The sequence below is a fragment of the Rhinolophus hipposideros genome (assembly GCF_964194185.1).
Source record: "Rhinolophus hipposideros genome assembly, chromosome: 12".
NCBI lineage: Eukaryota > Metazoa > Chordata > Mammalia > Chiroptera > Rhinolophidae > Rhinolophus > Rhinolophus hipposideros.
Window position 1 is genome coordinate 52,577,031 of NC_138058.1, and position 13,784 is coordinate 52,590,814.

Sequence of the window (13,784 nt, forward strand, 5' to 3'; positions counted from 1 at the left end):
CATCATTTTTAAATATTATGCCTTGTTATTTTCTCCTCCTAAATTTCTGAATAGGTATATGTTGTTGCTATGAATATTAAAAAGGAAGCAGAGTCAAAACCAAAAAGAGCAAGTAAAAATACTGATGATGATGATGATGATTATGGTACCGTAGATGAACTGCCACCAGATAGTTTAATAACACTTGTGCAACCTGAACTGCCAACGCTCAGCCGCCTATGGTTGGCAGCATTAAAAGACTACGCGCTTTTGACTTTACCAGCTGAGTTTGCTAGTCAGCTCCCCCCAGATGGTAAGTACTGCGTGTAGAGTGTTACTTTTGTGGAGTTCAAAGTAGTAATTAAACAAAATGGAATTGGTCGAGGCTAGCAACAACAGTAATAATATCTTAAATTTCTGTGGACTTCAACTTGACCCTCTCTCACTTAAAGCATGTTCTCCATATTGAATTTGTGAATTCAGAGACAGCATTAAACTTATTAGCCCAAACAAAAGTGTGCTCACTGTTGCAGTAATACCTGTATGAGCTGGGGTACTCTAAATGACACATAGCAAGTCATCATGCATGACCATGATGAAGTATATTGCTGTGCTGGTCAGTGCATGTGTAACAGCAGGTGAGGAAGTCCAGAATTTGGTAGTGAAAACAGGAGGGATGGAAGGAAGAATGGCAGAGAAAGAAGACAGAGCTCCCAGGCTGTCATAGAAAGAGAAGGAGATACGGGTTTTAGGAGTCACTGGCAACAATGAAGCTGAAGCATGTGACCACAGAGTAGGGAGAGGTAGAGGATATTCAGTGGTGTCAGCAGTTGTGGAGGTGAGGCTGGAAACCCTAGGATCAGGAGGAAGACACTGGTACCCCAGTTCCACAGCTGCAGGAAAGATGTTGGTTTTGATGGCTTTTCTAAGGATAATTTTCAAAGGATAATTTCTTTGGCCAGACTGATGTTTTGTATATGTTGTGGTCTGAATTATTGTGTCCCTTCAAAATTCATATGTTGAAACCTAATCTCCATTGTAATGGTATTTATTAGGAAGTGGGGATTTTGGGAGGTGCTTAGGTCATGAGGGTGGAACCCTCATGAATGGGGTTACAGCCCTTATAACAGACCCCGCATTGCTCCGTAACCCTTTCCACCATATGAGGGCACAGCAAGAAGGTGTTGGCTATGAATCAGGAAGAGGGCCCTCACCAACCATGCTGGCAACCAAGCTGGTCTCGGACTTCCAGCCTCCAGAACTATGAGAAATAAACTTCAGTTATTATAAGCCACCCAGCCTTTGGCATTTTGTTACAGCAGCCCAAATGGATTAAGACAGTATGTAATGAGTATGTTTAAGTTAGTTATTCATACATGAGTGAGCACTTACAATAAAAGTAATGTTTTGATTGATTTAATTGTTTTGTAGGTGGAGCATTTTATACTCCTGAGACTATTGACACAGCTAGACTTCACTACCGGAATTCCTGGGCCCCAATTCTTCATGCAGTGGCACTTTGGTTAAACAGCACAGGATTTACATGTTCAGAGTCAGCAGAAGCAGCCGCCATATCTGGTTTACAAAAACGTTCTACATCCGTCAATTTAAACCAAGCATCAGGAACAATGCCTGGTGCTAAATCTTTACCAGAAATTAACAAGGACAGAATGCATCTGATTTTAGGTAGGTGAGCCATATTAATGTATTTCAACATGTATCACTTCTGAAAATTTCTATCTGTAGGGGAGAAAAGACTTCCTTCTACCCTCTTAGATTCTGTGGTTGGCCTAAGAATTAAAGTGATATAAGACAGATTTGTAGGAGAAAAGCATATATATTTATTTAATATTTTACATGTACACAGGAGTCTCTAGAAGGAAAACAAAGATCTGAAGTAGCTATTAGGACCAAAAGTTTATATACCATTTTAAACAAAGAATAATAAATTGTGGAGCTGTGACTAGATAAAGGGGTTTGGCCCAGGGTAAATTGTGGGACAGTAACTGGGAAATATATGGGAGAAACTAATAGAATATAAGGGTTGTTTTAGTAGGTTTGTTTGTACAGGTCTGTTTTTTTTTTTTTTTTAATTTATTAGTTTGTACAGGTCTGTTTTGACATGGTTTTCCAGTATCTAGTGATAAGACTGTTCTTCTTTTCCACATTCAGGGTAGGCCCCTTTCTCATGAGAAATTTTATGACCTGCTGTTAGAAAGGGGTCAGGGAGCCTTTCTACATCTGCTACTTCTCAAGTACCTTCAGCTCAAAATAATCAATATGCCAAAGATGCATATTTTGGCATAGGATGTTCTGAACTCCTTCATATCTTTTCATTTTAATGCTATGGAACGTTTTACATAACACAGTTCAGAGAAGGAATAGTAAAAGGAGGATTTTTAAGCACATTTTCTAAGTTCTAAACTGAATTTTTAATCTAAATATTTAATTGTTAAAAACTACTCTAAAAGTTTTAGCTATCATGTTTACTCACCAAGGAATATTGAATAATTTTCAAGCAAAAAACATGAGCTTTTTTCCCCAACAACATATTTTCTTTTTACTTGGCACTTAGCAAATCATCCCATGAGGAAATAATAAAATGCAAAGTTAAAACAAATTAGAATAAATAAATTTATAATTGCTATTTATAGAAGTTCTTTTAACATGAAAAATGTATACATTTTAATAAGGCTCTTAGCAATCTTATATTTTTCTTGGAGGGAAAGGAACACAATTAGTAATGTGAAATTATAGGAGTCATCAGTAGATCTCACAAATGAAAATATGACACACTTCCAAAACGATGACCGTAATTACCCTTATGTAAATTAAGAACAATTGTTATCCATGATATCCATTGTGCCTCTGTAGCTTGCCATTTAAAAAAACTTTGTAGGTATGAACATTCTTTGGCAACCATTTAATGGAAGGTAATTTTATAATTTTCATAAATGTATTATTAATGTATTAACTTTTAAATGTCCATGAAATTAAAAATTGAATATTTCTTAATCTGATGACCTGGAATTTCCTTTGCACCTCCAATTTGGTTATTTATAATTGCAAAGCTACAGTCTATATTAAGTTTGGCAGCTTACTTTGGAAACCATTTTGAACTCTAAGGCATTAAGTATATGTTAAAGTAATTTATAAAAACAAATAGAAATAGAGAGAAAACCTTGGTGTCAAAGCATCGAAGTGTTTTATATTGACAGACCTGTGTTTTTATTTTGCAGGTGTGAGTATTCAGTTCCTTTGTTCTCCTAGACCTGAGGAGCCTATCGAGCATGTTACAGCATGTCTACAGGCCTTACATACTCTGCTAGATTCTCCTTATGCCCGAATCCATATTGCAGAAGATCAGGTACAGTATATTTCTATCATAGATGACTAATTGTATGCTTCGTTTTGTCATATTTACCTTAAGATAATTTATTCACATATGAAATAATATTATGGAGTATGTGTTCAGGATTTTGACTTTATCTAAGACCATACACTGAATGTGGGATGACCAGGCACAAGTAGAGATAGTCACCACTATGCCTTCTTTGATTTGTTCATCAGTAGACAGTAACAATTTTAAGGGATGCCCTCAGTCCCAGTTAATGATTCTACTAATAAAGGGCTGAAGTAATTTATAAGGCTATTAAATAAATTACGTTACTTTTAAATGTTTGAGGAAGTTTTATCTCTCATTTTAAAGCCTTTTTTTTTTTTTTTTTTTTTTGCATTGGCTCAAGACTTATCTCAAGAGTTTACTGATTGATGTTTTCTAATTTCTGTATGGCATATTTAGAGGACTTTATATTATTGGATGGGTTTGATGTGGAAGATTGTGAGTAAGAGGCTTAAAGTGAGTGATTGAAAGTTTGTAATAGTTGTTGAGATGAATTGGAGAGAGACTTACCAGACGTGGCTAAAATCTCTGGTAAATACCTCTTGGGTACTCAGCTTGGGTTGGAAATCATAAATTTTATAGTGTCACTGGACTCTAGCAATATTATTGCTTAGTCCAAAGAGAGGAAAGAACAGGAAAATTATCATTTTTGAATATAAAAATTATTTAAATGCATAAAAAACGTAATTTATTGACAAAATATGTTGGGATAAAATAGCATTTTCAAGATTGTTGTAATGTTCTTATTTGTTACATAGTACTATGTATTAATTTTAGCTACCAAATTTATTTTTACATGCATATTTTCTTAGATTTTAATATTGTAAATTCATTCTTTGAAATTAAAACGAATTAAATGTATCTGCATTGATTTATAATAGCTGATTGGTGTTGAGTTGCTGAATGTTTTACACCGCCTCCTATTGACCTGGAATCCACCATCTGTCCAGTTGCTGGTTACTGGAGTTGTACAACAGATAGTCAGAGCTGCTCAGGATTATTTGCAAGAAAAAAGAAACACTCTAAGTAAGCACTAGTAATTACACTAACTTTGCAGTTGGTATTATTTGTACCCTAATTTTTAAAATACTAATGCTAGGAATTTTTTTTAAGTTAATCATACATTGAGAAGATTTGCAATTCATTTTGCTTTCATTAGAAACAAATGAAATTGCTGACAGTCAACTATTTTTCACCTTCAAAAGTGTCAGCCTTCATATGATTCAACTTAACATATATGTTATACCTATTATGAAATACATTCCTAATAAAAATACCTAATAAAAATTTTCCAAGTGAAAAATGGATTGTCCTTTACTTTTAAGGAGAGGTAAATAAGCAGAATTCTCATGAGGAAGAGAATTACTCAGAGAAAGACCTGTTATATCAGTTAGACATTCAATTTTAAGTTCTTTTGAAAGAATTCCTCCAATATACTGACTGCGTTGTTTTATCTGTTATTTGTTTTTGTTTTGTTTTGTTTTTTGCTGGAAATTTCACCAAATTTTCTTTTCCCCAAGATGAAGATGATATGGAAAAAGAGTCCTGTCCTGTATTAGGAGAAGGCGGTGACAGTGGTGGTCTTATACCTGGAAAATCTCTTGTGTTTGCAACTATGGAGCTGCTGATGTTCATTTTAGTACGGCACATGCCACATCTCAGTACCAAGATGTCTGACTCCCCAAGTCACGTCGCCATGAAAACTCGACTGTCAGAAGAAAGTGCTCGTTTGGTGGCAGCCACAGTCGCCATATTCTCTGACTTACCGTCCCTTTGTTCACCTGCTGGTACAGTATTGATCACTATTTGAATATGCGTTATATGACAGGAGACAAAGATGAGCTTGCTTTTGATTTTAAGTCTATTATGACTTATTTTCCTCTGAAATTTCAAGTGTGAAAGGAGAAGTTGGTCTTTTTTAAGGGTTTGTCTATCTTTAGGAGCCTATCAATATTTAAAAAACTAAAAACCCAAGATGCTCTTTTCAGATGTATTTTAGATAAACTTCAGCAAATAGATAGAACCATACCTTGAGGGAAGACATTGAATGTTAGCAGACCCAAGGTAGAATTACTAAATCCTTTAGTTTCTGACCTGGTTGCCACTCTTAAGCAACACTGACAAACTAAAGAAAGTGAGAGGAGAGTGACAACCAACTCTAAGAAGCAACTAAAGAAATTATAGCTGTAAAAGATAACAGCTGTCGGCAAATACTGCTGGATGGAAAAATAGACTTCCCTCTGTTCTAGGAGATAGAAATAGTATCAGGAGACACAAAGGTAAATTTCAGCTCAACATGAGCCCACAGATGTGAAAATAATTTCTCTATCATTGGAGCTTTGCAGGCAGACTACAATGGCGTGATGAAGAGAGTCTTTCATTAAGTGGGAAGTTGAATTCAGTGACTCTAAAATTCTTTTAGTTACAAATTCCAGGATTCTGTCATTTTTTCTTTACTTACCTGTATAGTCTGTTCATCATTTTTCTGGCTTGGTTAGGCTGACTTTAATACACTGAAGGTTGATTACATGTCTTAGAATTGCTACAGGATTCACCAAGTTACTCAGACATTTCTCAAAGTATGTATATAGTAGTATTTTCCTTCTGTTTTTCTATCCTTCTTTATCGTTTTCATTATGAAGGGCATGACATATTAAATGGGTAAAATATTGGAAATAATAAAAACAAGGCTAATTGGAAAAATAAAGAAAATATTAATTCTGTCTTCTTTGAAATAACTTACCACTTTCTTATTTTCTTTTTTAAACATTGAATTATGATAATAGTAATGCAACAAATGTTGTTTAAAAGCAACGAAAAGAAATAAACCTCAGTCAGTTGTAAAAAATATAAACTGAAACAAGTGTAATATGGGAACTGAAGTGTCACAAGGTAATCTGATTTGTTTTTATTTCAGGATGTATGACAATCCTGCCCACGATTCTGTTTTTAATTGCAAGAATCAGTCAGTTGTAAAAAATATAAACTGAAACAAGTGTAATATGGGAACTGAAGTGTCACAAGGTAATCTGATTTGTTTTTATTTCAGGATGTATGACAATCCTGCCCACGATTCTGTTTTTAATTGCAAGAATATTGAAAGATACAGCAATAAAGTCTGCAGATAATCAGGTTCCTCCACCAGTCAGTGCAGCTCTTCAAGGGATTAAAAGTATTGTGACACTTTCCATGGCCAGAACTGAGGATACTCAGAAACAGTGGACAGCTCTCATTCGTAGCACCCTTGCATGCATCCTGGAATATTCTCAACCAGGTAACCCAATCAGTTAAAAAATTTTTAATCTACCGGATATCTGTTCCCCAATAACTAATTATCTGAATGAGCTTGTCAGAAAACTGCTATATAACACTAAATCTCTCAGAGAGGTGTTTTATTTACATCTTTCAGATATGAACTTTAATGCTCTTTTTCTGGCATATTGACTGTAAATGCCGGGGTCTTAGAACTTAAACACATGTTGGGAGGTTTGACATGACCCCATTATTTCTTGACCATTTGTTTACTTTGTGACACAAGACTCATCTTGTATTATCCCTGTTACTGAAGTCATAATTTAAAAATAAAATATTAGTTTTCTGACAAAAAAGTTGCTTGCAATGTCACAAATTTTGAATTAGAGATTTTTTCCTATTTCACCTAGAATGATATTCCTATTAAGAAGTTCTCAGATTTTTAACATGTATAACTTAGGTTATTATAAATTGGCTAAATCCTTTGACTTTTACATCTCTTTATTTTAAGTTAATGGAATTCTCCTCAACTATTGTACCCTCAATATAAGATAATGTTAGCATATCAAATGTATATTTTCCTAATCCTGATAAAGTACTGATTATTATTAGGTATTTTCAGTTGCCAGATTAGCCCAAATTCACATATAAAGAATGTTGATAAGTTCAGCTGTGGAAGAAATGGTCATCACAAAATAGTTTGAGTCTCTTATTTTACATTTAGTAGTATTGTTCATTAGAATAAATATACATATTTCCTGTGTTTCTAATTACATACTGTATTCCCATTAGGTTAAAGTTGTGTTTATTCCTGAATAAATGATTACAATGGCAAGAAATTCTTTAAAATTATGAGAATACTGCCTTCAGCAAATTGCAAGATTTTTTTGTTTATGGTTGTATAGAATTTGTATACTAAGTAGGAAGGTGATAGCACTAAGAATGTCTACTCTGGATTTTTAAACTATTTAGAATATCTTATCAAAATCATTTTAACTTTGTTGGAAAGAGAATATTTGGGACTGTTTGATTAACCTAAACTCCAAAGAAGTTAAATGATTTATAAGCAATTTTCCATTTCTACGTTATCTTTCGTTTTTAAATAAGCTTTCCATATTAGAGTTCTTATTAGGATCTATGCCTGAATTTTTTTCAGTTAATATTATACCATCAGAGAAACAAGGAAAAGGGACTTAAATACAAGACTTCCAATAAAGTTTTAAAGTTTTCTCAGTAGATGAGTTCTATTCATAAAGTTGTTTATGGACTATATTAGATTGAGGCACACTGCTATAAATATTATTGGTGGAGAGAGGGTTATAGAACAAGACTGAAATTCCAAAGCATTTTAGAAACAGCACATTGCTTTCATTTTTCATATATTTCAATATTTCATTATTCATTTATTTCAGAAGATTCCATGCCTATGCCTGATGAAGTGAGCATGCTAACGGCAATTGCCCTGTTCCTGTGGTCTGCTAGTAGTGAAATAATAGGAGTCCAGTCATTACAGAATGGCTGCATGAACAGATTTAAAAACGCATTAAATTCCTGTGACCCGTGGGTAAGTTATACTTAAAATAGACATAGAGGTAAACATTCCACTTTATCAGGAAAATTTAAGGTTGATTCATTATAATGGATGATATCTCAAATGAAAACCTAGGTATTTGCTCTTTGTCTTTTAAATAGAAAAACTGGAAAAGATTATTGGGTTTAAACACTAGGAGAGATACATATGTATGTTTATTTCCATATGCAAAAATTCTCCAATACCTAATTGTTTGATTAACCCTGGGTTACATCAGTAGAGACTTTACATGAGTTTATGGTTTTATTTTTCTCTGTTTATTTAATGACACGAAAGGCATTAAAGGACAAATTTATTTTCTTGCATGTTTTAATGAACCAATTGAAAACTTTAGTTTTCTGGAAAATAGGTTTATTTTTTTAGTCAATATCAAAGTCTAAACAAATAATTCTCAAACCAGCTGCACATCCGAAAAAAAATCAGTTAAGTAACATGATTCCTAGACTTAACTGCTATATTTCTGACTAGAGATCTATATTTTAAAACCATTCCCCAGATATTCATTTTCAGAAAGGTTTGGCAACTTCTCTTTTACCAAAGTGCTGAAACAGTTTTCTTCCACTATTTGTCCCATAAGTTAATGGATCTTTCTTTATTCTATGCTACTTTTAAAAAAAATTAATCTGAAGTCTTTCTAATCTAAAGTAGAGCCAATGATACTTTACTTTCTAGGTCTGGAAAACTTGAATTGACATAAACAGTCATTTTCAGGGATTTCAAATGGATTTGAGGTGTTTAAGCAATGTATTTTTATAGCTTTGTTTGACATCATTGAAATATTATTCTTCATTATTAATTATGTTAGGTTAAAGAGAGAGGGACAATTGTAAATTAAAGAGAAAATTAAAGCAAATTAAAATGCCTGGTTTCTAGCTTCTTCCACACTATAGAACTGTATGAGTTATATAAACAGGGTAATGTGGTGGTTAGCATATAATGAATATTTATTTAATTTATTTTTAGTTAGTTTTATTTAGTTAGCTTATTAGAAGTTTCATTATTCTACTTCATTTCTATAAGGAGAAAGTGGCATTAATTTGTCTCACATTTTTGTTTTCATTCTGCAGTATCATGTCTTTTCACTATATATTAAGATGCATTGTGATTGTACAGCAAATCAACTATAATATCACATGTTAGTTAATAAAATGATTTTCTTACACAGGTTCAAGCCAAATGTTACCAGCTTCTCCTCTCAGTCTTCCAACATTCCAATCGTGCCCTTTCAACTCCCTATATCCATTCATTAGCTCCAATAGTGGTTGAAAAGCTAAAAGCTGTTGAAAGAAACAGACCAGCCAGTAACACAGAACTTGTAGCTGTTCAAGAAGGAATCAAAGTTCTTGAAACGTTGGTTGCTCTTGGGGAAGAACAGAACAGTAAGTATTTTCTTACAAAAGCCACTAGTCTAAAATGAAAATCTGTATTATTTAAATAATCATATTTGATACGAGACACAGGCCATTGCAGGCCATTTTAGTAAAAACTGAATTTAAGACTAAATGCTATGCAAAAACCAAAGGTAAATGGTAAATATTGACTAAAGGCAAACCAAAGGTAAAAGGTTTAATGGAATGCGATAACATTCATTAGGAGGACACCATCAAGTGAATAATGAGTGAACATCTATGATACTTAATTTTTTTTAATGCTAATTGCTTATTCTACCTCTTAAAAGTATTTCTAAAGTATGAAGTGTCTGTATTCTGAGTAAAGCAGTCCATTAAAAAAATGAAGAAACCTTGATGATGCTTATTGTTGATATAGCTCACTAATATGTAATACTACACTACATAATTATTTACCTATATAATACAATGTGTAGTATTAGGTTGATGCAAAAGTAATTGCGGTTTAAAAAGTTAAAAATAATTGCAAAAACCGCAATTACTTTTGCACCAGCCTAACGAAAACCTTGAGTTATACTTGGCAATGAACTGTTCTTCATCTTTATTCAATCTATAACTCAAAACTTGTCCTATCTCTTTTGAAACTTCTCTAATTCAAGAGAAACTGGCTTCCTATTCTTATAAATAGATAACTTTAATAGTTTCCTAAGAATATTCCCCATCAGATTTACCTAAAACAATTTTTCTCTCACTTGATTAAGACTTTTGAGTAGTTTCCTCTTGCATTACTGCAAGTCTGAACATCTTTGCTTGGTTTTCAAAACTTTTATTTTGTTCCCCTGTCTGTGTACCTGCTAACCTGGCCAGGCCAATTTTCTCTCTCTCTTATTTTAATCTATGTACAATGTTCATTCTATTTTCACTCTCCTCAGGTGTTTTCTTCTCCTTTCTTATACAAATCTACTAAATCTATGTTAGATCTCATTTCTTCAAGAAATGTTGCCTGGTAACTCAGCCCACTGTGATCTTTCCCTTCATACAATTTCTTTGGCAGTTATAATCAACCTTATTTTATGGTCTTGTTATTTTAAAATAATCACTAAAACTATAACATCTTAAAGTATTCCTCAGCTTTGTGAGTCTTTTGATGAACTCTGTCTGTATCTCAAATGCTAACTATAAGTTTTCAGCACTTAGTTCTCTAATTGTCCTATGTGCTGTGTACTCTTTTTGACTAGGTAATGAAAGCATTAGGTAGAGACAAATTTATATTTATATTTCCTAAAATTCTTAGCACATTTCTAGATACTTAATGGGTACTTAATTTATATTTTTTTAATTAGTTATATTTTAAAACTGTTGAAAACCAAACCTTACCATTCAACCTCCTGATGAAAACCTCTTCTGCTTTGGTTAGCACAATGTACTGGAGATAATTTCCTATTTTTTTTATAATTTAGTATAATTTTAATAATTATTTCATTTATGAAAGTCAGTTCTTATTACACAGTATTACCATTCTATGTGAGGGAACATGATTTAAATCTAGCCAGTTGGAGGATTTACTTGGGACTTTTAAAATATCAGCTTATTTTCTCTCTTCTGAAATTTCAACATGGAAAATAAATTCAATTCATTAAAAAACTTCTGAGTGGTTTCTATGACAAAGGGTGTGTTTGTGTTTGTTCATTCATTCAACAGGTAGTTATTGCGTGCCTTACTGTGTTCCAGGTACTGTTCTAGACCTTGAGGGTTCAGTGTGAAATAAATCACACAAAGATCCCCGCTCTCAGGGAGCTTACATTCTAGTGATAAAACACACAATAAACACCATCCCCATCTTAGATATGTCTGTATGTACTTTATAGAGAGCTATAAAAATTATATATGTATATATAGTGTAGACATATCTATCTATATATAATTTTATGTAAAGCTAAAAATAGATTAACTACATTAATTTTAGATGGAGACATAATAGTGAGATGTAGAAAGAAAGAGATAGAATTGTGAGATGCAGAAAGGAATAGATGTTATGGAGAAAAAAATACAGCAAGGAAAGAGGAAGTTGAGGGCCAGAGAGGGGTTGAGGTTCTGGAAAGGTCTCACTGATTGTTGTCACTTTCTTTGATGACATCAGTGAGTGTCGCATCCCACATTCTGTGTCAGATGTTTCCTGCTTCCCTGCAGCTTTGGCTTTAATATTATCTGTTGTCATTCTACAAAAATGAATACAAACTAAAGGTAGAGAGAGCATTGTTCTTAATGTTGATTATAAGATACACATATAATTACTTTTTTTTAAGAAAAATATCAGCTTTAATAAAATTTATATTCCAGGATGGAGTCATTAATATGGGAACACAAAGAGACTAGTAAAGGGGATTAAGCCTTCAGATAAATCTTTTTTTAGGACTTGGAATTAATGTCAGTCAGAAATGAGTTCCTGTTTTTAACCGTAAGTTTTATGTATTCCCTTATTTTTTAAAGGTTTTTCCCTCACTTACTATGGGTTTTGGGGGATCGTGAAATGGGAAACAGTTGTATTCCTATTTTTTAAAAATGAAGGAAATAAACTTGTTTTAGTTAAATAATAATAAATAGATGCTATTCAGGTTTCTGTTCCCTATTCCAACCTCCCCATTCAGGAATAACCTTAAAAATTTCATAATCTTACTCACAAAATACATTATACCAGGTGGCAATTGTAAATATTTCTTTTTAACCTCTTAAACAGTATGTTTTAATAAAACAATATATATGTAAAATATACAATCTTAACAAGCCTGGTTTCCAACCCTAACATAGCTTGGGCATTTAGTAAATGTTTAATATTAATTATAAGTTATCATTGAGGGCTAAAAGAGATTATGCATGTTTACTTATGTTGTAATTCAGACTACTATGCCTAGTTTTAAAAATAAAATTTATTGTAATTTTTCGATTCATGATCACATTCAGACTAACTTTGTTGTTTGCAGGAGTCCAGTTACTTGCACTGTTAGTTCCCACTTTGATCTCCTACCTGCTGGATGAAAATTCTTTTGCCTCAGCAAACACAGCTTCCAAAGATCTTCATGAATTTGCACTCCAGAATTTAATGCATATTGGACCTCTGTATCCACATGCTTTCAAGACTGTAATGGGAGCGGCTCCTGAGTTGAAAGTACGTTTGGAAACTGCTGTTCGAGCAAGCCAAGCCAGCAAAGCTAAAGCAGCCACCAGGCAGCCAGCCCCTACCGTACATTCTGCACCAACAATTAAGCTAAAAACAAGTTTTTTTTAATTTGCTGTTTCATTCATTTTAATTTATATTGTCAACAAGAGGCTAACTAGTGATAGCCTCTGTATCATTCCAGGCTGTAGGTTTTACTTTATTTGTATAGTGGTATATGCTTCCAGGTAGGTTAAGGGAAACAATGCTCATGCTGCTTTCTGGTTTTGAAGGAGTGATTTCTTTTTTTTTTTTAAACATGTGGTGAATGTGCTTTCTTTTTTCTTCTAATAATGTTTCACTTTTGTTGATTAATTTATTTTTAAAATACTGAGCCATAGTCTTAAATTGAAATACTAAAAACAATTGTATCATGTGGTTGGACCCCCTATTGATATTGTCAGAAAAAATAGGTCGGTATTCAGCATCTGTCATGAAAAAATTGAATTGAAAAACAGCAGAATTTAAGTTTTGAAGTAAGCAAAACAATGGAAAATGTCTGTTTCATATTGTATATGATATGAATAAAGTCACATTTTCTTAGCATTTCTCAAAATGTCCTTACCTTTTGGTTGGTCTTTTTACTTTCATATTAGATTACTAAATTATGCTGGTGTATACTTTATTTGTTAACTAAATTAAAACTTTCATTTAAAGTCCAATAAATGTTTCAGATGTGGAATAATATTCTGGTTTTTTTTTTATGGCTAAAATTTGGCCTCAGTTATGTTTTGTAATTACAGAGCCTTTAGTTCTAGCTGCGATGGTTAGTCTCATACATCAAATATTTATTGAGGGCCTACTGTGTGTAAGGCATCAAGCTAAGTGCTGCAGGGCATACAAAAATGAATGAGTCAGGTTGGCCCGGTGGCTCAGGAGGTTAGAGCTCCATGCTCCTAACTCCGAAGGCTGCTGGTTTGATTCCCACATGGGCCAGTGGGCTCTCAACCACAAGGTTGTCAGTTCAACTCCTCAAGTCCCGCAAGGGATGGTGGG

The 13,784-nt window shown here is 33.2% G+C and overlaps 1 protein-coding gene across 2 annotated transcripts in view; it reads left to right on the forward strand.

The window, feature by feature from the left end:
- HEATR5B (HEAT repeat containing 5B) overlaps positions 1 to 13,482 on the forward strand; it is a 74,039-nt gene extending 60,557 nt beyond the window's left edge. The window contains exons 28-36 of one of the 2 annotated variants that reach the window (XM_081068376.1): positions 55 to 292; positions 1,411 to 1,665; positions 3,219 to 3,346; positions 4,264 to 4,408; positions 4,903 to 5,169; positions 6,432 to 6,656; positions 8,047 to 8,198; positions 9,391 to 9,604; positions 12,556 to 13,482. In XM_081068376.1, coding sequence (XP_080924502.1) covers positions 55 to 292; positions 1,411 to 1,665; positions 3,219 to 3,346; positions 4,264 to 4,408; positions 4,903 to 5,169; positions 6,432 to 6,656; positions 8,047 to 8,198; positions 9,391 to 9,604; positions 12,556 to 12,860 — 1,929 coding nt within the window. In that variant the 3' untranslated portion in view covers positions 12,861 to 13,482. Of the gene's footprint in view, positions 1 to 54; positions 293 to 1,410; positions 1,666 to 3,218; positions 3,347 to 4,263; positions 4,409 to 4,902; positions 5,170 to 6,299; positions 6,407 to 6,431; positions 6,657 to 8,046; positions 8,199 to 9,390; positions 9,605 to 12,555 lie in introns of those variants that run through there. The other variant, XM_081068377.1, reaches the window with a different exon arrangement.
- The last annotated feature ends 302 nt before the right edge of the window (positions 13,483 to 13,784 follow it).